This window comes from Pungitius pungitius, chromosome 12 (assembly GCF_949316345.1).
Source record: "Pungitius pungitius chromosome 12, fPunPun2.1, whole genome shotgun sequence".
Classification (NCBI taxonomy): domain Eukaryota; kingdom Metazoa; phylum Chordata; class Actinopteri; order Perciformes; family Gasterosteidae; genus Pungitius; species Pungitius pungitius.
In genome coordinates this window covers 9497594-9520204 of record NC_084911.1, presented here as the reverse complement: position 1 = coordinate 9520204, position 22611 = coordinate 9497594, and the positions used below count along the sequence as shown (strand labels likewise).

The 22611-nt window shown below is 42.9% G+C and overlaps 3 protein-coding genes across 3 annotated transcripts; 2 read left to right on the top strand and 1 right to left on the bottom strand.

Moving 5' to 3' along the window:
- The first annotated feature begins 927 nt into the window (after positions 1–927).
- On the top strand, positions 928–14369 carry LOC119219829 (heparan sulfate glucosamine 3-O-sulfotransferase 6-like). Its single transcript, XM_037475251.2, has 2 exons — positions 928–1718; positions 10963–14369. The coding sequence occupies exons 1-2, from the start codon at positions 1222–1224 to the stop codon at positions 11579–11581; spliced, it is 1116 nt and encodes a 371-aa protein (XP_037331148.2). The 5' UTR covers positions 928–1221; the 3' UTR covers positions 11582–14369.
- Positions 14370–16968: 2599 nt separating this feature from the next.
- Positions 16969–18518, bottom strand: fahd1 (fumarylacetoacetate hydrolase domain containing 1). The gene has a single exon (XM_037476568.2). The coding sequence runs from the start codon at positions 18451–18453 to the stop codon at positions 17791–17793; it is 663 nt and encodes a 220-aa protein (XP_037332465.1). The 5' UTR covers positions 18454–18518; the 3' UTR covers positions 16969–17790.
- On the top strand, positions 18516–22378 carry hagh (hydroxyacylglutathione hydrolase). The gene is made up of 9 exons (XM_037476567.2): positions 18516–18934; positions 19446–19630; positions 20154–20218; positions 20376–20493; positions 20574–20682; positions 20831–20934; positions 21194–21295; positions 21406–21485; positions 21592–22378. The coding sequence occupies exons 1-9, from the start codon at positions 18868–18870 to the stop codon at positions 21689–21691; spliced, it is 930 nt and encodes a 309-aa protein (XP_037332464.2). The 5' UTR covers positions 18516–18867; the 3' UTR covers positions 21692–22378.
- The last annotated feature ends 233 nt before the right edge of the window (positions 22379–22611 follow it).

Below are 22611 nucleotides of genomic sequence, written 5' to 3'. Positions count from 1 at the left end.
AAGTTTACACTTGGACAAAAAGTGTTTTAAGTGACGTTTAAAGGAGCTATACGGATGTTTTTGTTGTACCTTTTGACAGAGCCCGGCTAGCTGTTTCTCCATGTCTCTATTCTCTTTGCGGTGTAAGCTTAGTTAGCAGCTTTATCAATTTTCTTCATTTTTTTAAACAAGCTTTTTTAAATCCCCAAGGATATAAATTAAGACACCTAAAATATAATAATAGAGAACTTCAAAATCTTCAATCAGAAAACACTGCACGTTTGCCAAACCGACGTACTCTTGTTTGAAACCTGTGCCCCAGGGCTGAGTGTGTCAGTGTGTGTGTGTGTGCATGCGGCTTTTTCTCAGACAGATTATCCACCTGAGATCGCCTCATCCATTCAAACAGACGCTCGGTGTTGGACAGGTTCAAAGTGTGAACTCCATCTCAGGTTCAGGCTCCATCTGCCTGCCAGAAGAAACCCTATACCTGCTTCACAGGAGTGATCCCGGTGCTGATCTTTCCGGTGAAGCCCCCAAGTTGCCACACTCGGCCTCAGATACCGTATGGGACATCCCTCAGGCTTCTCTTATTCACCATGTATCATAAGGGTTCAAAGGGGCAACGAGGATTTCACTCGGCAGGGTGCAGCTAAAACTCAACCTGTTGCTTATAATAAACTACTCAAGGTATAATTTTCGTCTAAAAAATGTCCCTACGTTTTGGAAATAGTTTTTTATAGTGCAACAAGTTGTTCCTTAGACATGATTTATGTGGACAACGCATGTTAAAAACATTTCAATTTGAATATGTCAGCCATATGAACCTCTATAAGTTTATGCCCCCACGAGGCATGTTTATCTATAGCTGTGGAAGGGAGGGGTGGAGACGTGTAAAAAGGGCGTAGGAAAGGCAGAGCAGAAACCTTGAATGAGAAGTCTGGAGACCTCAGCGCGCACAGACGCAGCAGCCTGGAAGCCTCATCTGGCTGCAAAGGAACGAGTCACGTTGGAACTTGACGTTAGATCCCTTTCTATCTTTTCCCACAAAAGTGACAAAGATTATGAAGACTTTTTTGACACAACCATCATCCCACTGAAGCTCCACAGTCTCCATGTCAAGCCTCACTTTTGCGCAACAGGTCCTGCGAGATCAATGTAACCGTAAACTCCGATCGATGTAGTAGGACGAAGCATGCTGTCCCCGTTTTGTCCCTTTGGCACCGAGCAGGAGATCAACTCATGGGATGTGGCGGATGCAGAGTCAGGTTCAACTTTGGGAAGGTGCTCTCCAAGGTCTCGGTGTTTTTGACCATGGTCTTGATCTTCACCTACTTCTTCTACTGCCTAACCGGATTCTGCGATTCGGCTCCGAGAACCGTGTACAGCCACCAGGCTTCCTACTATGACACCCTGGACGACCCGCGTCCCTCGCCGCGTCTCCTGCCGGACGCGCCGCATCACCGGAACCCCACAGACTCCGTGGACGCAGCGCAGGTGGACACGCCGGCACAGCGGCTTCCCCCGCGCACGCCGGACAGCGCAACGAAGAGCGACGGCATCCCCGTGTCCAACTCTTTCGGGACCAAGAGGTTCCCGCAAGCGCTCATAGTCGGCGTGAAGAAGGGAGGAACCCGCGCCCTGCTGGAGTTTCTCCGCATCCACCCAGACGTGAGGGCGGTCGGTGCCGAGCCTCACTTCTTTGACCGGTTCTACGATAAAGGACTGGAGTGGTACAGGTAGGCGACTCACAAAAACAAACACATGCACGTCCTCCGGCTCAACTTTGGCAGTGAAGTAAAAACTGAAAGTCAGTTGCATTACTTATTTTTTTCTTTTTTTACACTTGATTTTGATATTGTAAATCAAAAGAAAGACACACGCGGTCATTGGCACTAATCCGTTATTGAACATGAACGATTGGCCTTCAAATTGAGGTGCATTGGTTTCACGAAGGTGAACTGAAGGACAGAGATGATGTATGTGTGAGGGGGGAAAGGGTCAGGTGAGCAGGAGTGCTGATGTCTCCTGTCAATAACCTTTGGTAGACTCATGGCCGGCCGATGTGTTCCGATCACCGTGCAAGCCGTGAGGCCAATATTCGTCCCCGCTGGCTGCCTAAATCAAAAGGCTGGTGGCTTCTCTGGGGAACAGTTCATCATCTTGACATTCATCCAAACACCGTTTGTAGCCTTCACAGTGACATCCAGTATTAACACTTCCACCCTGCTGAGTCATGCAAACAGCTCAGTGATTGCTCTAATAAGGTTTCCTCTCATAAAGGATATAGGCCTTGCTTGAGATACTTCACGTGTATATGTCTTGGTTGCATGCCACATGATCTTGTACATGTGATGTTCATTGGCTAATGCCGCAGTTACAGCAGCTGATTTAGGGGAGACCAGAGCGGAATGAAGCTGATTCTGATCATCTCCAGATGTTTTACAAGCTCCCGGAGAACGTCCCATTTTATTTCAAACACAGTGTCTGAATATTGTTATTGACCTGCTCTTTTGGTACTGTATGGCATTAAAGGTGCTACAAGGAGAGTACTCAAGTTTGACAGGATGAAGATGAACAGGCACTTTGACAGCATGATGGTGCATGAAACTCTGTAATTTAATCTTGTCTTGGCCTTTTATCCCCCGTAGCTACGTTTTAAATGAGAACATGAAGACACATGGAAACACTTTAACCACAGATAATTTCAGCATGCTTCTTAGCTTCCTCTCTCTTCTCGGGGCACATAAACACCCACAATCGCATCACACAAGCACGCAGGTTGGCACTTTATTCTATTTATCGCTCTGCTTATACATGTCTCTCCTCTGCTCTAATCCGGCGCTTTCTCTCCACCCTCTACGCGTTTTCTTTGCCTCCATTATGCCCTCTCGCCTATAGCAGCACTCCTCTTAACTCTCCTGTAAGTGGAGAGGATGTCTTTATGTGCAAATACCTGTGGCAGACCTGGTGTTTCCAGAGCAGGTTTTATGTGTGTTTCTGTGTGTTTTAATTAGCTCGACTGGTGCAGTAAAGCTCTTATGCTTTGACACAGCTGTTTGGTTTGGTGCTGCAACGCGGCAGGGTCACCAGCATGGTCCTTGAAATTACAATCAGTCATAATAAAGGCTGTAACTTAAAATGGGTTTTGGAATATCTGGTTTTGTTTAATTGAGACCATAAAACCCAAATATATTCAGTTTACAATCATTTAGGACGAAGCAAAGCAGAAGGTTTTCCATCTTTTCTGGACTAAGCTAATTATTAATCACTAACCGATTCAGTTCAAATGAAATATACATTTCCCATGAGCAAAATAGAAGATGAAATTGCAATATATCAAATTCAGTAGTGATAGCAAATTTACAAATGACAAACAACAATTCAACCTTCTATTTTTCTAGAGCATGTTTTCTCTTTCGGATAGAAGTAAGCTGGAGGGGTTGAAACAACAATGGCGACAGCGACAGCGTGATCCTGAGTCACTGAAAGATGATTCTCTCGTTGTCACAGAATCTCAGGAATCGGGAAGAAACTGTTTTGTTTCTTCGGCAATGATCCACGGTGAAGCCGCTTGAAGTTGTGGAGCTCGGCTCTGTGTGTGTGAGTGTGTGTGTGTGTGTGTGTGTGTGTGTGTGTCAGTGACAGCAAGAGCCCATCCGTGTGGAACAAGTCCTCGTCAACTGACTGTCAGTGAACAGTGGGTCAACTCACTGTCACATCTGGAAAGTAGCACTTTCACACACACACACACACACACACACACACACTTTCTCATCTGAGGCTGCTCTGACAGGTTCGGAAAAGAGGACATTTTATCTTGTCTAAGTTCCCTGCTTCATCTGCGGCCTCAAGCTCTACAGGGTCATAACCAACGATGCCAATGCCCACAAACACACCACTGGATCACTACTTTAATCTAAGCTTAGGACCGATTAACTTACATTTTCCTATTACTTTATCAACAGTCTACTTTGGACTTCTGCGTGTGCTTCAGCCATCAGTTAAAACAACGTGTTCAAATGCATTGCAATCAGAAAACAGTTTAAAATGTTGTTGATGTGTCATAGAAGTATCAAAGAGCCATAACCTTTCGCAAAGACCCATTATTTCACATTACCATGTCTGACAACAACTTGTGCGTTGTGTGGCCTGAGCCTGCATGTCTTGGACCAAGAAATAAGCAGAAAATGTAGACGACTTTAGCAGATGGATGAGAGACGTGCATGGTCATCAGTTGCTGTCAGATATTGGCGATCTCCATGCTGGAGACACTTCAGAGACCAAGCAATGTCCTTTCGTGCATGTTGCTCCAAAATCATTGTCTCCTTTGAGGCCAACTCAGACATCGTTCGAGTGTGTTTTCCATTTCTTCAATTCTTAACTGATCTCTCCGTTGTTCCACCCGGCCCCTCTCTTCATCCTCTCTCCTTTGCATGTGTGCAAATGAGCCCACTGCAGCGATGGAAAAGCCACATTCATAATCAAGCAGGGTTTTGATGAATTTCTGTGTTGTTTTATGGCTTGAAGCAGCATTCATGGAGTGATGGGTTTCATATGGAACTTGAGAGCCACCGCAGAAAAGGGACAAACTCAGCATTTCATGGCCCACTGGTTGTGATTCTCACGGCTTTTGTCCCCATGATGGGAGCTGGAATGAGAAACTCTGTCTTTTCTATTTTTTGGAGCATCTTCAGCTCCTTGATGACATTTTAATGAGAACATTTGTTGTTGTCTTGCAGCCGAACAAGTTGTTATTCAAAAAGAATGTGTGCACTTGGATCGAAATCATCCAAGAACAGAGAAAAACTATTTTCCAGAAATGTAATGATGTATTTATGCATTTCCATTCCAAAAACAGACACCAGCCCAGAAGTCCCATCGATATTTTGAAAGCTTGTCAATTGGCTGACCTACGGTGTTGACACCAAAGGCCATGCACCATCGGATTGCTATTAAAATGTAGTATAAATCCTTCATGCGTAGCACGAGGGAAAAACGAAATGACCTTAAGATACATCGACTTTTGTAAAAAAAAGGATACGGAGAGAGTAGTGAATTATGTTGGTCTTTGGGATAACATATTGGTCATTTATGGCTACTCAATATACATCAAGTTAGTCAACTCAATTCTATCAGATTAGAATTATTCTCCCCCTTTTTACTTTATGGCATTCAAATTAAATTTATTTTCTAAATGGATCGAAAACACAGTATTTTCACATTTTAAAAACATCAGAAGTTGCTTTACTTCAATATTACTTTGTGTAATTAAAGTGACAACGGCATATAATGTATTGTTTTTCCTCACAAGATTACCTTATTATCTTAATTACCTTAAGTCATTTCATGCATTCTTCCGCATTCAGTGATTTCCGATTTTCTAGGAGGTCCGATTCAAACACTGGCCGAGTCCGTCTAGGTACTTGACACTTGAAATGGTAAAAGTGGAATATAATGCGTATGGGACAGCGTTTTCCAGAGCCCGAGTGATTTTCCCGACACCTCATTCTGTGAGCAGGCCCGAGGCTTTGAGTGATGGAAGCCGAACACGACTGATTGGTGTAACAGACCAAGAAGTGGTCTCTGTAGTGTTGAGTTGTATTGTGTTTTAATGGTGCTGCGTTTTGGCTGGAGTCGGGTTTAGATGGCGTTGTACGTTCTGAACGGGCCTACACTCGTACCCCATATGGTGGGAATTATAATAATCTGAGGCGCATTGTGGTGCATTTCGGGCCGCCTCCAAAATCTTTCCGCTGTGCTGTTTTAGCTCCGTACTGCAGTTAGCTGGTGAAGAAAATACTTTGTCAGTTGGCCGAAAGTCAAATGTTTCATATGGCGTGGTGGTGCTGAACAGTTGCAGGGGATTTGCGTAACTAATATGAAATACACTTGTATGGGCATACAATGATAGTACTCCAGGGAAATTAGAACACAATTTATTGTTATGACATATAATTCACAAAAAGGACAATTCAGAGTCTCAGAACTATAATAAATGACAGAGAGAGCTGCAATCCTAATGTGTGGCATTAATTATTTTTAGGCATGAATTATGTCCCTTGCAGGAAAGTCACATATATTGAAAGTTTACAGTCAGATTCAAGACAAGGATCAAACTTTAAGGCGTCAATTGTTACGATTTACTGCATTTCATGGCAATCCAATTTCTTGAGATTTCCAGTTAAGAGGAGGACTCATTGTTTATTACGTCTGAAAAATGCTTTTAATTCCATTTGAAAACAATATAAAAAAGTATTGTTTTCATATTGACACTGAAAATGTCCAAACAAATCTCGTCTCTGATCAGCAGCTCAACCCTTCAAAATGTCTCTGCTATACTTCCATGAGCCAAATGCTGAAACCATTACTGATTTCCCCAGCAAATAATCGCTGACATCCTGCTAAGTCTATTGGAGGCTCGTATGCCACAAAGTCACTAATTAACCATTGACTAACAAAAGGTATTTCATGTCTCTATAGAAAAACCCACACACACATGTGCATGATTTCACCTCCTACTCAACCAACGAACCACCCACACACACCCACACACACACACACACACACACATTCAAACCTACTGCGACGGTATCCTGCAGTAAATCACCAAAGATGAAAAATGTAAAAACACTGTACTCCGTGGGAGATTGGCACTTCAGCTAACCTCCTGCTGAGAAAGCCTCCTCCTCCCTCCATAAAATCCGTCTGATAACGATGTATTTAAAACCTGTGGGTGGCAACAGTCTTTCTGCCAGTCATGTGGTTCCCCAGAGGGACCACTTCCTCCCTCTGCCTGTGGACTGAGCTGATGGATGTCTGCAAAAGTGACGGAATATCACCTCCAGGTTTTTAAGTGTTTATGTTGAGTATTTCTTTAGCTCTTATGCACACTTTGTCACTCGCTGTTGTGAAATATTGTTTATTATGCTGCACAGTGTCAAGACAGTCCTTGGGCTATGTTTGGTTTTTACCAGTGCTGTCAAACAACTCAAATATTTAATCACAATTAATCACATTTATGTCATAGTTAAGTTAAGTAGTTAAGTCATAGTCAAGTCAAAATAATCCCAATTAATCGCACATTAGTATCTATTCTAAATGTCCCTTCATTTGTTTTTTTCCATAATTTTTTCTTCATTTTAATGTTCATTTGATGCAACACGGAAAAGTGGATTGACTTGCTTTATGTAAATGTTTTATTTTACTGAAAAACAACATAGGCCAAACAGGTGCGCTTTATAAATAAAATGATAAAGCGCACATTTCAGGTAAACAAGGACTCAGCCTGTAGTGCAGTTAAACCATTTTCTTCTTTTCAAGTTTGCTGTGAACAGAGCAGCCAGGCCTCTTATTTCAGAAACAATGAACCGTAACAGTTAGGTTACCAATAAAAGTTAAGCCTACTACTTCTTAGCTTTCAGCCATCTACTCAAACAGACAAGCCTTTTGACCTTTTCATCCACCCCCCCCCCCCCCCCCATAGAAAAAACGTTGTTTCTTTCCAACTTTGGCATCCACTATTCAGGCCTTTTGTCTCTTGACCAGGTTCCTGTACAACACCTCGTCTCCTCCTCTCCTCTCTGTGTGCAGGATCTACAGTATCCTATTGACACGGCAGCGCATACAGGTTAAATATTAAAGCACTCGTTTGGCATTTTGGGAAATACAATCAAACGCTTCCTACCGAGGGTTAGTTGAGAGGCTTGATAGTACATTTGAGATTTGCTATCAATCCTCTCATCTAACTTCCAGGAAGAAAACAAATAAGCGTAAACCAAAAATGTCAAACTATTCTTTTAAACTGCTCTGTTTACTCCCTGTCTATCCTTTATTTTTCTGGTTTCCTTCCGGAACGAAGGCGTAGACCAACGTTCCCACACTCATTCCGTCAGCCAGACGGGCGTCCGTGGCCCCGAGGCTTCTTCTGTCACCCTCTGAGCACCACTGCTGGGAAACGTTTTCCTTCAGCCTGTTGTTTGCGCTCCTCGCATTTACTGTCTTTTTCTATTTTCCACAGCCTCGTTAATTTCGTGTTTTTCTGAGAAATTCTGCCAGAGCAGAGGTCTCCTTCAGTGAGACAATGTAGAGCAGAGATGGTACAGTAAACAAAAATAACAACCCATTGTAATTTAGATCAGGTCTTGTTTTTCTCTGACATGATAATTGTAATTTTTTTATTTTTTATGTCTGCAATCAGCTGATTGCAGACATAAAAAATCCTCAAAAAATGACAATTTGTGAAGTATGCCTTTTGTTCGGGCCCTGCAGCAGATAGCTTCGACGGGAGAACCCACAATCTCGGGGGCCAGGAAGTCTCCTGGCCACATCCTTGTTGCCGAGGGTTAGCATTTAATCTTCTGATCCAGACTGCCGAGAACATATCAGTAGTGTAATCAGCGGCGTGGCACTTCAGGGAGGAAAAGTGCTACATCCTTTTAGCAGCAGGGAGTTCCAGTCTAATGTGGGCTAGTCAGCAAGGCTCACCAGCCCTGAGCCAAATAGGAAACATCTCCGCGCTCAAGTCGGCTCTTCTTGCACGTCGGTTACTTTAAAGGCTGAGTTAAAAGAGTGTGTCTTATATGTCAAACGTAAAATAACAAGGGACTAACAGGAGAAAAAATGAATCATCCCTGATCTGTTTAAAGCTTTTCCCTACACCACGCGCAGGAACAGATTGATGAAAAAAGGCCTTTATTGATTCTCTCGATAATGAGACATATTGTGACAAGGGACGTAGGGACCCGAGTACATTCATTCAGTATTCATGAGTGTGGAAAGAGAACTTATGGTCCATTACTGAAGTGACACTTATGAAGGAGTGAAGGACAAATGGAGAGGAGCACGGATGAAAGCCGAGAGGACAGGGAGGGAGACGTGCGTTCAGTTTCTCACCAGGACACGTTGACACCTCCGCACTCACATGAGTATGTCTGCACTAAGATACACACACACACACACACACACACACATCACACATCACAGTGAACTATCTTTCATAGAGACAGACATATTGATCAGACACAGATAAACAGGGGACAGACGGGCAGCAACGGGCCATTTGCAGCTCTTTTGGTTGGATAATAATCAATTAATGGTCTTTTATTAGGGGGGATCATTTAATGGGACGGATTGAAAGGGCTTAGTTTTAAGTAAAGGTGGAAACTCAAAACTTATACACGGAAACAGGAGGTATTTTTCTCCTTCCAACTCATGGTCGTGGGCATTTGACAACCAATGCTTTTTCACAATCAATGAATGACAGACGGTCGCAGCACACTAATGATTAACTATTTAACATCAAGTTTTACCTTTTGTCTCCTCTCGGCTCTTTTATATTCTGCGCTGTTGGACAGTATCACGTCTCTGTTGTGTACGCGGTCTCCTTTGCAGGCTTTAAATGAAAAGCTTGAAATATAGGGAAAGAGGCTCGATGGACAAAAAGTTAGATGAGAAGATGATGTTTGTAGGCTACTCGCAGGTAGCTGCAGCCAGGACTTAGTTAGCCCTGCACACAGACTGGAAACAATGCAGCATTAAAGGTTGGCTCCTACCGGCTCCTCTAAAGCTCGCTATTTTGTTTGGTTAAATCCTTATTAAAACCAAACAGTAAGAACAACATGTGTTTTCCTTTTTTTTTTTATACGGGGCTCAGGAAGTCAAAATACCACAACACGTTGCTTTTATACTTTTGTTTTTGTACAGACTAAACAAGCCAGACACAAGGTCTCAATTAGTCAGCCTCAGAGGTGATGGAGGTGGATGTTGTTACCTTTGGACAGGGCCGGGCATGCTGGAGGTAGCTTCATATTAGCCACAGCTACAGACATGTGAGAATTATCATTCTCTAGCATCAAACTCCCTCGTCCAGTCATTTTGATCAAATTCATCTCAAATGTAAAGAAAATAACATTTATCCAATTAAATTGATTTTTATTCCTCAACTCAATTTACATTTAACAAATCTATGATTACAAATCTGAAACAAATAAAACATAAAGGGTCCATTACTTGTTTATTTCATTGGCTGTTTTATACTCGTCTTTCTTTTGTCATGCAAAAGACTTCTGTCACTTCTGTGATATCCAAAATGTTGCATCACATGTCAGCACATGTCAAGATCTATCAAATACCATTTTACCCACAATGCCTGTTTTCCCGATAGTACTGAAAGTTTATGAGGTAGCAGTTGCATTGAGGGAGGAAAACAAACACGCTAAAACAAGTAGCACTTGATTAATGATTTGGGTGAAATTGATATAAATGGTATGACTATGCAAAATGTATGAATGCAAAATAGTAGGATATCATTCCACCCATACATTTACACTTCTGTGTTATTCACAGCATCTCTCCTCACCTCAGACATGTGTTCAACACACTAGCTGAGCTCAGCAGCACGCCCTCCTGGTTGCACTTCCTGACTTTGGTCTGCTTGGTCTGTTTGGGTCCTTCTAGGAACCCTAAAGGGAGGTGAGGGGAGAGAGGGAGGGAGAGAGGGAGGCACTTTGCTCTTGCAGGAAGAAAGGAGGGGAGGGAGGGGGGTGGAAATCTGTAGGAAATTGCTGTTAAGTGGTTCTTGAGGCTTTGTGGTTTTGTCTCATCGGACCCATAGTGAGTGGATGGTCCTGGTGTGCAGACCTTACAGTGAGGCTCGAATGGGCCGTCTGGGGCCCCGGGACATAAACACAGTGTACGGACCTTTAATCACACAGAGTTTGATGTGCTTCAATGTTTAGCGTATACAATGTGTGCACGTAATCTCTTGATGTTCTTTTCACCAAAGACTCTTTGTAGCCCACATGTTATTACATTGGTTTGTCCTTCTGGTGTAAGTTCACCAACTCTAAACCACTAACCCAATTTTTAAAGCTGGATTATAATATGTTTATGTCAACGCACGGCCAAACGTCTGTATGTGAAACAAGTTTCTCCGTGAGGCGCTGAATCAGATCTTTGAGCATTATCTCTTTTCTGATTTAGGAGCCTGATGCCCCGGACTCTGGACGGCCAGATCACCATGGAGAAAACTCCCAGCTACTTTGTCACAAAGGAGGCCCCGAGCCGTGTCTGCTCTATGAACTGCCGAGCCAAGCTCATTGTGGTGGTCAGGGATCCTGTGACGCGGGCCGTATCTGACTACACCCAGACGCTGTCCAAGAACCCAGGCCTTCCATCCTTCCAGAGCCTAGCTCTGAAAAACACCACCACGGGTCTGATTGACACCACGTGGAGCGCTGTGCGCATCGGCCTCTACGCCAAACATCTGGAGAACTGGCTTCAGCACTTCCCATTGTCCCATTTTCTCTTTGTCAGCGGCGAGCGGCTGGTGTCTGATCCGGCCTGGGAGATGGGCCGAGTTCAGGACTTCCTGGGGCTGAAAAGGGTTGTTTCAGACAAACACTTCTACTTCAACCAGACCAAAGGTTTCCCGTGCTTGAAGAAGCCCGAGGGCAGCAGCAGACCTCGCTGCCTGGGAAAGTCGAAGGGCAGACCTCATCCCGAAATCCCCTCCGAGGTCCTGCAGACGCTCAGAGACTTCTACAGGCCCTTCAACCACCGTTTCTACCAGATGAGTGGACAAGACTTTGGCTGGGACTGATCCCTGTCAATAAAAGCCAGATTGGCTGTTTAATGCTCCACAGGACGGGGGAAGAGAAATAAAAAAAAAGCCCAATGCAAAAATGAACTGGAACATGACATGCAGCAGGTCAACTGTTTGCTGGAGGATTGAAGGTGACGTGCTGCGATATGCAAGACACACACAAGGTTAATGGCTTAGGTATTAAACCGTTTTCTGACTCGTGTGTTAATGTTATGCAGAAGCAAAGAACGTACCAAAGGGAAAGTTACAATCGTTTCTTTTGAATAGCATTTTTTATTTCTGTTTGTGAAATAAGCTGATATTTATAGTTTCTGTTGACTTGAAATGCAACAGTTACAAATTTCTTTTATGATAGAAATGTATTTATTACACGACAAGGCAAGACATGATTCAAGACTGAATATGTTTTAAATGTCACACGTGATAAACCACTATGTCTTAATGATCATACTGCGGCTCCTCCAAGCAGTGGTACTTTAACTGCATTTATATTACGTGCATTACATTTACTGTTTCTAAATGTCATTTAAAATAAACGAGTTAGTTCAATGTTCTCTGCACATGCCAGGTGATGCCAATGATCCCTCATCTATAAATGTTACAATGATCACGCTCACAAATTTCATTTGCACTCATTTGTAGATATTTCTCCCCTCAAAGCAACAAATGCCTGATTGCCTTGGACAGTATCAACTGTATCCGCTGTTACTCAACTTCAAATAAATTACTTTGACCATTAAAACTGCATCTGTAATGTACACAATGCACAGACTGTCTATTCCGATCCCCTGTTTGTTAAATGGATGAGCCACCGATAAACCGTTCCATTAAACATAGCTTAGTAAAGACAAGCTTTGGATTTCTCTACCATTGGCTTTTCTGTAAAGGGATGATTAACTCGGGTTTATCCATTGTCCCTGCAGAGCTCTGGCATTCCGGAAGTGGAAGTTTGACATGCACAGCAACAGTAACCAAGGGGCGTGGCTTGGTGCACGGGCGGTTCTTCCCTGCTTACCCACGCTCCGTCCATCTCGTGCTGTTCTCCACCCTTTCCTTGCACTTTATTTCGGCACTAAACATTTTGCTCCAAGATAGAAATCTCCCTCTCGTCCCTGGGTTCCTCTCGCCCACTCGCCACTTCCACACAGTGAGACCACATGTGTAGGGCCTGCGTGCTGCCGGGGCCTTCAATTATAAAAGATAGCAGCTCAACCAGGAACGGCCTTCCTCTGGGCTCAGAACTAGCAGCAGAGCTTCTCTCTTTCATTGTACACTTTCCTGCACGGAAGGCTAAAAAAAAGGAGGAAAAAAACATCTGCTCTGCTGGAACAAGCAAAAAATGAAACTGACCACTTGACATGATCTGAATAATGCGCTGAGATGTCGATGTTTCTGTTTTTAACAATGCATGGAAATATGCCTGACCAGTGCTGGCGTTCAATGATCAAAGCAAGACTAGTCAATCAGAGCTATTAACATTGAGCTTTGCTGGTGGAAACCTGAGTGGCTGCTTGGGTTAGCACGCTAGTTTGCGTGCACACACCCGTTACTTTGGCTCTTTCCATGCATTTTGCCCCCTCTTATTCCAGTAGGTATTTCTGTCACATCCCCCCTCTGTTTTATATGTCTGGCATTAGTTTTTAGTGGGCCTCGCAAACATTTTGCCTCACTTCATCTGTGCCAACTTTTATTAGCAGTCGTATTGATAGCTGCTTTTTTGGCTGTGCCAGCCCAGCAGCAGGCGTAAAGGTTAACTGGTTTCCCATTCTGCCGTCTGCAAAAGACATTAGCGTGTGTTCGCTGGACTAGCCCAGTCGTTAAGTTCCATTTAACCAGCAGGACGTTCAGCGTAATCTATGGTTGTCACTGCACGCAGGTAATGATGTGAGAAAACCAATTGAGATGAGGAAGGAAAGAGCAAGAAAAGCGGAAGAATGAGTGAGACTGTGTTTCCTGAGACTGAGAGAGAGAGAGATCTGGTCCGTCTTTGTACATATTGCGTATTAAGCACCGTTTAAAGATTCAGCAGTGCAATCGTGGCTGCCAGAAGAATTGCCACAAAACCAACAGCAGATAGTCATGTTTTATGACCAAGTTGTCAGTATTGTAGCGGTACGGCATTTAGCAAAAGTCTTGATTTAAATTTGATTTAATTTAATTTGGTAACGTCGCAGTTTAATGCATTTTAACCAGTTGCCTGAATAACTCCCCACACTGAACCAAAGCCCTAGGAGCACTAGGAGAAATGAAAGAGGATATATTTGTCCCTGCGTTTGTTTGAAACGAAGAATCTTCTGGATTACAATTGCACAAAACAACTTAAGGGCAAATTACAGGTCGGCAAAACCCCAAATATTTCCTTGTCATGGGAACAGTAATTTGTTAAGCTCAGCTGGCATGCAGCTTCCAAGGATTACTGCCCACATTTTAATGCGTGCCATCGATTCCTACCATTTGTGGATTTGTTCGCATGAATGAAAATGGCCCAACGTGGATTGAGTTACTTGCCACCGAACAGTTGAGATTGTGGAGCGGTGCATATTTTGGGTAGTGACTCGTATTTGGGAATAATGGGTAAATAGCACACTAATCAGAAACACCCAAAAGATGAAGCCCCCTGAAGGCTGCGTTGAAGGAACCAGAGACGCCAAATGAGGACGGTACATACTCAGGACTCCACACATTTTTCACCCGCACCGCAGTCTCCTTCAATTCAGGGAAGAAATGCTCAGGGATTTTTCTCTCTTCCCTGTGGTTTAGGCCTCACAGCATCTTGTTAAATGGTGACTCCAGCTTTAATCGACGAGAGAGTAATTTAGGGAAAATGCATTTTTAAATCGCCATGGTAGCTCAACTCAAATTGGGAAACTTTTTAGGGTTATGGAATTATGAGCTTTTACAACAGGGTTTTATAACATTGTTTTTCTGGACATACTTGTGTTGTCATTTCAGGGAGTACAATTCTAGCTTCTTTGGCCTTGATTGGAAATCTTGAACAATCAAAGTTTTTACAGAAGCTTGCGTCCAAATGAGGAAAACCTTTCCCACTAAGAAATTCTGTTTCCTTGCTGTTAAACCCAGAGTATGTTTCATGTTACACTGCCCACTTTGCCTTCCACCTGCACCTTCAAACGAAACGTTAACACTCTATGTGCAGTCAATCACGGACAGGAGGATCGAAAGGGGCTCACACCTGGTCTTCATGCATGATTTCATTTAATTCGCCAAAAACCCCGTTCATTATTAATCAAAACGAATTACAGCCCTTATGTTTGGCTTATAATAAATAGCAAATCGTTACTTGGAGACAAATCAGTCCAAGGCTTTAACCCGCCCCTTTCACTCAGTGATTGACTGCGTTTTGTTTGAAGGTGCAGGTGGAAGTCAAAGGTGGCAGTGTAACCATCCTTGGACTGGCTCGAGGGACAAATTTAAAATATAAAAAGATACACAGTGGCCTTTTTTTCCTCTCCAACAATGAAATGCGATCAATTGCATGGACACGTCACAGTGTGTCTTGGTGATGCGATATGGGCATCTTGTCTGACTCAGCCTTTCTGATCTTTGCACGTGTTGGTGTTCTCTTTTTTTCTAAAAATGGCCTGACCGCAGCTCCGTCTGGTGCGTACGTGCCGCACACAAAGTGCGGCGAGGATGGCCCTTTTCTGAACACACACACACACACACACACACACACACACTGCCAAGTTGTAAATCATTTTCACATGTCGAACCTTCTCTCCATACATTTCACATCAAGAGCTAGTGCTTTAATCTTCAAATGGCTTCCACTTATCCAGGGATGGTATATTGTGGGAGTCCACTGTTGGATGTTTCCACTTCCCTTTTTTTAAAATATAAACACTTCAGGAATTGAAATGAAGCAGGGGTACATGCTCAACTCACAAGCTGTTTTTTAAGGGACTCAACCTGCAGTAAACCTACCGTTGACCTGATGGTCGCTCTAAGATGTTTTTACACTATGTCACATGTGGCGTGTTGCCGTGAAGGTATAAAACTAGTCTCAAATTCAACCGCTCTTGTGTCACATTATCGAAAAGCCATTCGCTTAGCGAGAACTCATAAACCGAGGTACTCAACGACCTTATATATTGACCTGAAGGCCAAATGAAAAGTCAGCAGATGCCCAACGTGATTACAATTCATCCCACGGGTGACGTAAATGTGCTTGGCAGATTGAATTTAAATTCCTCCGATATTGGTTGAGAAATTTCACTTAAAGCGACGCGCCCACCTCATGCGGTCCGCACATAAAGAAAAATGGCTTGATTTCAGGCCACAGGTGACATCGCTTTTGGAATACGTCAGATGGGAAGACTTTGATCTCCACTTTGATCCCCTTCTGCCTCGAAAGCGTCAAATAAACCTCCTCCGACACCCGCTCCATGACAACGTAGCGCTGAATGTGGGAAGCACCAAACCAGAGCCGTGCGCTGGCTTTGAAGCCATTGTTGGGGACCTTTGAGGGAGCGACAGCGTCACTCGGGGACAATGAACAGTACGATTCACCTCTCACGAAAGACAACTGCTCCAGAAACAGGCCACGACTACATTTCCCAGATCCCCGATCTAATTGAATCTGTCATGACTGCTCCGATGATGGACACGTATGACCCCGGGGGGGGCGAGTCCCCCGAGGGCCAGGGCTCGGGTCCTACCAGTCTCAGAGATAACACGGCCTACAGGTGTGCGAAGATGATGTGCGCAGAGTCGGGTTTCGGCAGGCTGGCCCGGGGACAGGTTGATGGGGGCTCTGATTGATCCTGAAAACAGAGAAGCCTGTGGGAGAATTGTAATTGAACCTGGAACAGATGTTAAACGGTCCGGGAAGAATGCGGTTTTGATGAAGGCACTCGGCCCGGACGTCATAATTACGCTGGGTGAACAGAAACACCACACTTGCATTAAACGGTGTTGGCGAGGGGAGTCTTTTCGATGTAGAACGTTTTTTCTTCTGATTCTTAAAGGCAAACCAGACGGCGTTGACAGAAGAGGCAACGGAGTTCAATGTGCCATCACAGAATAATATTAAAACGTGGTCCATGAAACCCTCTGAAGAAAACTCATCTCAGCTAATCCAACAGGCAGCTAAATGTGTTCCAAATTCACCAATGACCACATGAAGCCGGAGCCAAACCCGCAGTCCTTTAAACCCCCTCACAAACAAGACTATTTCCTCAACTGGAAATGGTCCGGGATAAACATTTAAGCTTCTGAAGGAAACCCCTAGCAAAAACACAGTGTAGTATGAAAAGTTCCAAATACTATGAATGTTTGTTGTTTTTACTGTTATTAGACTTCATTCACCATATATGTTTTGACAATACCTCTACATTACTTTTAGAATTACAGTTGGGACATGATTGATGGGTTTTTAACATATACTTTTATTGGTAAATAAAAATTGGTACTTAATGAAAATTGGTAGGTGCTTAGGTTTCCTTGAGTATTTTTTTTATTTTTTTACTCCTTTACCATTTTAATCCACTACATTCTTTGTAGCTGCAGTCACTAACTTTGCAATTTCAGAAACATTGATGATTGATCAATGGAAACTGATGGACTAATATAGACTATGCTACACAACAACTTATCAAATAGTATAAATAAACTCTATATTTACCAGCCGGCAGCTGCAACATTGAGGTGTTGTGCACATTAGGTTTTGCTTTTACCCGCAAGCAAATAACTTGTAAAGGACTATTCCATTATACATTTACTATGTAAAAGATCTGAATATGTCTTCAGCCACTGCATACAGCATACTGTATAAAGCAGCTTCAGTTAGCTCCAGCTTGACCTCCTACAAAATAACAATGCTTTAAAATGATTAATAATGTAATATATCTAATAAAACATTGACAGTTCTTTAACCAATAACTAAAAAAGGAATTTTAATAACACAATTTTACAAGATATTATTGAATCATATAATTTAATAAATTCTGAATACGACTCCCACCCCCGCTGATTGGAAACAATTACTAATTGCGTTTTTTTTTTGTTCATTTTCTCACAAATTGTTCAAGGCAGTGTCAGAAATATGGTTTTGGAGGCCCGCAGCTGCCATCTGCTGGTACACGTTTGTAATTACATTTAGCATAATGTAATGTAGTGAAGACACAAGCGAAGACACAATCTCCTCACGAGTCTTTAGTATTTTCCCCCTCAATGGTGTATTTACACTACTGGTCTTGTCTGTCCACCCTGAAGCTCATGGTGACCACGTCCTCGATCCCAGCCTGCAGCTCATCGTGCTCCTGCACGGCGGAGACTCCTTTAGGGGTCCCGGTTAGGATCAGATCCCCCTCCTCCAGGGTGATGAACTCGCTGATGTAGCTGATGAGATAGGGGATGGAGAAAATCATCTGGGAGGTGCAACCGTTCTGCCGCAGCTGGTCGTTCACCTTCAGCCACAGCTTCACGTTCCCCGGGTCAGGGATGCGCTCTTTGGGGATGAACTCGCTGATGGGACAGGAGGTGTCGAACGCTTTAGCCCTGGTCCAGGGAAGACCCTTGGACTTGCAAACGTCCTGGACGTCCCGGGCTGTCATGTCCAAGCACAGAGCGTAGCCTGCAACGTGCTCCATAGCGGCGGACTGTGGGATGGCCGTGCCCCCTTTCCCGATGACCACTCCTAACTCCACTTCGTGGTGCAGGTTGCTGGAGTACAGCGGCACCAGGATGGAGGAGCCCTCCCTCACGTATGCAGAAGGCGGCTTCAGGAACAGGATCGGCTCTGTGGGAATCGCATTTTTCAGTTCTTTGGCGTGGTCCGCGTAGTTTCTCCCGACGCAGATTATCTTCCTCCCCCATTCCCAGAATCGAGTTATGTTTCGCGCTGTCATTGCGGAAAACGTGAAGGTTGTCGGCCGCTCGGACGCTGTCGGCACCAGTTCAACTAAACTTTGACCGATCCCACAAACCGAGAGATCGTTGACCTACGGCAAGCCCGTAAGGACAAACCGCGAAATAAAAACTCAAATCCTATGGATTGCTGCTGTTATATTTAACATTTTAATATTTTGAAATAATGGATAAAGTAACTTCCCCTTACGCGTAGCTCATTTTATTCTTATGGATTCTTCGATGTAAAAAAAAAGAAATACTCGATTTATCAAACCATTATAAGCGATCTACTCCGCCAGACTCGATTGGTGAAGTCTGCAAGGTCCCAGGTGAAGAAGGGACGGATGCGGAACTAAACAACCAAACTTTTTGGTGTTTACGCGAATGTGATAAGGATTGTACGAGCTGTTGTTATGTTATTCAGGTCACTAGTAGGGAGTGCCTGCACTCTGCTCGGAGCTGCGACAGCCTTCAAATTTGGTACGTCACCACTGTCCTTGTCCACATGTGACGTTAGCTTAGCACGGTAGCTTGTGTAGTTACATTTGACGTTATGTTCACTAATTACGGGTTGCTGTCATGTTTTTAATTTGGTTGTGTCTTGAGAGGACGGTCGCCCACAGGAACCCAGCTGGCCTGTCTGAGCATACACATATATGTATATATATATGCACGATTAAGTTACACAATCCACTTTGCAGAGCAGTTAGGGTTAGATCGACGAGTCAGTTAAATTAGCTAACGCTAAGTGGACTAAATACAACTTTAACTTAGCATTAGAGCTAACGTTGTTTACTTTAGGTTCTTGACATGTTCGCTAACGTTAACTTGATAAATACGTGTCCTGCAGATGGCTAATCCACCTACTGCATAATGCCTTGCGTTTACCGATTCACAGGTCTATTTCGTAGGAATAAAATGAATGATGTCATACTAACAGAGGGCCCGTCATATCGGTCGGTCAAACATTGACTTGTTTCTTCTCATGTAGCACCTGTCGAAATCCAGGCCCAAGCAGCTGTCCTCCTTCACAGCGCAGTGAGGAAATCTTCTCTGGTGGAACAATCAAACATGAGGGTTGAACTCCTGCCTGCACTCACTGACAACTACATGTACCTGCTGATCGATGTGGACACCAGGGAAGCAGCTATCGTTGACCCCGTGGAGCCAATAAAGGTCTGTGGGTCGTAGTATATCACAATCTGAAAGTAAATGCATGTAACACTGTTCTAAAACGATCTGCTCTTGTTCTCGGACATTTCCATTTTATGTAACGTTAATGTCTCTAACAGAACCAGTTACTGCACAGGTTCTTATTCACAAAATCTGTGATCAATTAATAAGATATTATGTACTAGTTAAGGGCACTACTACGGATAGAACCTGTTAAAATGCTTTTATGTGTTTTTCTTTCACCATAAAGATGAATACAATTTCTTCCAACTATTGAGACTGTTGAACAATTAATGAAAATGACTGGAATGCATGTAATAGGATAGCTTCATTTGTATTGTCTTACAGTGTGTATTGTCACATCCCCCCCCCCCCCCCCCCCCCATAAGTTCCCAGAGTCACTGCTTTACTCCAAAGCTTACTGATTTTTTATGGCCTAAAATGGAATAAAATACAAAAAAATCAGTGCAGTTTTTCTGGATAAATTGCATCGGTCTTCCATTCAAGCTTTTTGTGCTTTCTGCAGGTTGTGGAAGCTGTGAGGAAGCATGGCGTAAAACTCACCACAGTTTTGACCACTCACCACCACTGGTAAGCTTAAAGTTGAAGTTTCCTTTTTAACATAGTGGTTTGGCATTTGTTTATTTTAAGAGCTAAAAATGCCAGTATGCTAAGAAACCATTACATCGGCACAAATCTACCCATCTGCTAAGTATATTACAGCATACTGACCTTTTTCTCTCCTCAGGGATCATGCAGGTGGAAATGAGAAGATGTTAAAGCTAATGCCCGGACTGAGGGTCTACGGAGGAGATGACAGAGTTGATGCCATTACAAAAAAAGTCTCCCACTCCAACAATTTGAAAGTAGGACCATCAAGCTGTCAACAACCAAGATGTACGAATCAAATGATGATGTTCGCTCACTGGTTGTTGTTCTTTTTCAGGTTGGATCACTCAATATCAAATGCCTGTTTACACCATGTCACACAACTGGTCACATCTGTTACTACGTGACAAAGGATAAAAGCACTGAGCCGCCAGCTGTTTTCACAGGTTTGTCTGATGACATCAAATCAAAAACCAGAGACAATTGATTCTCACCCGAATCGGTCAAGCTTGACCAATAAGTGTCGCTGCAACTAGTCTGTGAAGTGTGACACTCTAAATGTCTTTTATGCCACTCGTTTTTATTCCAATGCAGGGGACACACTGTTTGTGGCTGGTTGTGGTAAATTCTTTGAGGGTACAGCAGAGCAGATGCACAAAGCCTTGATAGACATTCTGGGAGGCCTGCCCCCTGAAACGGTAAATACATGAACTCCTCTATGATGTCAGCATAATCCGGTTATTAATGAAAGTCGAGACGTGGCTATGAAGCATTCAAGTAATTTACAGAAGATTTGAGAGTCAAATCGAGATGAGACAAAAAATCGATTCCAACAGTTTTATAATGGAGTTGTCTGATACATTTTCCAGTTGCAGTATTGAAAATGCCCTGTTCTGATGAAGGTATACTAACATTGTGGGTCAGACGGACTCACCACAGTGCGTTTGTGTTTTTAAGCGTGTTTACTGCGGGCACGAGTACACTGTCAGCAACCTGAAGTTTGCACGTCACGTGGAACCAGACAACGAAGACATTCAGAATAAGCTGGCATGTGCAAAGGTATTCAATGGCTGTATTCAATGGCTGTGTCCTACCCAATCAATCACTTCCTCAACCACTTGATCAGCCTCGTGAACCGAAAGCTCTGCATCTGTTTTTCTTCTCCGTAGGAGAAATGCAGCAATGGAGAACCGACCATTCCATCGACTTTGGCAGAGGAATTCACATTTAACCCCTTTATGAGAGTCAAGTATGTGGAGCATGATTTAATACTAATTTCACTATATTTGGGTAGATGTGTGGTTTGTTTAGAGGTAATCACAGCTCCACTAATATTTCCTTGATGTGTAATTCAGAGAGAAATCCGTGCAAGACCACGTGAAGCAGACGTCCTCCATTGAAACCATGAGAAGTCTCCGGAAAGAAAAAGATGGCTTCCGGGTGCCCAAGGAGTGATTTCCAGTGCATTCTTCCCTTTTTAACTGCTTACAACTCTCACAATGGTGTAATACAAAATATATCTGGATTGCATCTTCAAAGCCGCTTTAGATACATCTTCTATGTTCACTTTAAGTCGTGGCATAATTCTTTTTCCCAGTATGATCAGATTTAAACTCGTTTTAATGTTTGATCTTGGTGGCGATAGTTTCTGGGAATGTAACTAAATGCTTTAAATGAGAAATAAATCTGTTAATCTGAGTTTTAGAGTTTGAGAATTAGTTTGTAATATACAATGAAAAAATTTCACAATTCCAATACGTTATCATGAAAGGAAATGGCTTGATTAACAAATGTAATTATATGTAAAGAAATCTGTAAATTGATAAATTATTTGAAAAACCTCGTTGATGATTGTTCCGGCTTGATTAAAATGTCTTGACACGTTGGTGTGGTGATCTCGCTGGACATGGACAAAACAATCCTATCCTTGAAATCTTGATGACGTAATCATCTCTTTTCATTTTAAAGTTTTTAATTAGCTTTAAATGTTGTAATTTGAATACAATAATTCATTAATATAATTTTGATTTGGTGCTTTAAGTACTCCATGTGTAATCTGTCAGTTTAAATGAATGGCTCATTGATGTAATAGTGCTTTAGAAATACTTCTAATACGTCTAAATATATATAATATATATAGTTTTTGTGGCTTCTGTATTTTTCCTGTTTTCCCAGCTGGATACTTCATTCCAAAAAGAAAACTAAAGATTCTAGTCTAAGGTACAAACTTAGTGTGTGTCATGCTTTAAATAACTGGTTTCCAGAAAAAAATAAAGCAACTTCCTTCATAACTTGTGTATTGGAGGGTGTAATTAAACTTTTTCTGTCTGGTGACTGCCAGTACATTTTAATTTACTTTCTAATCATTTCAGTTC

Bases quoted from the DNA above. Each gene is read 5' to 3' on its own strand.
- LOC119219829 (XM_037475251.2), top strand. From the start codon at position 1,222: ATGGGATGTGGCGGATGCAGAGTCAGGTTCAACTTTGGGAAGGTGCTC. The intron at 1,719-10,962 runs GTAGGCGACTCA...TTTCTGATTTAG, and splicing joins AAAGGACTGGAGTGGTACAG to GAGCCTGATGCCCCGGACTC.
- fahd1 (XM_037476568.2), bottom strand. From the start codon at position 18,453: ATGACAGCGCGAAACATAACTCGATTCTGGGAATGGGGGAGGAAGATA.
- hagh (XM_037476567.2), top strand. From the start codon at position 18,868: ATGTTATTCAGGTCACTAGTAGGGAGTGCCTGCACTCTGCTCGGAGCT. The intron at 18,935-19,445 runs GTACGTCACCAC...CTTCTCATGTAG, and splicing joins TGCGACAGCCTTCAAATTTG to CACCTGTCGAAATCCAGGCC. The intron at 20,935-21,193 runs GTAAATACATGA...TGTGTTTTTAAG, and splicing joins GAGGCCTGCCCCCTGAAACG to CGTGTTTACTGCGGGCACGA.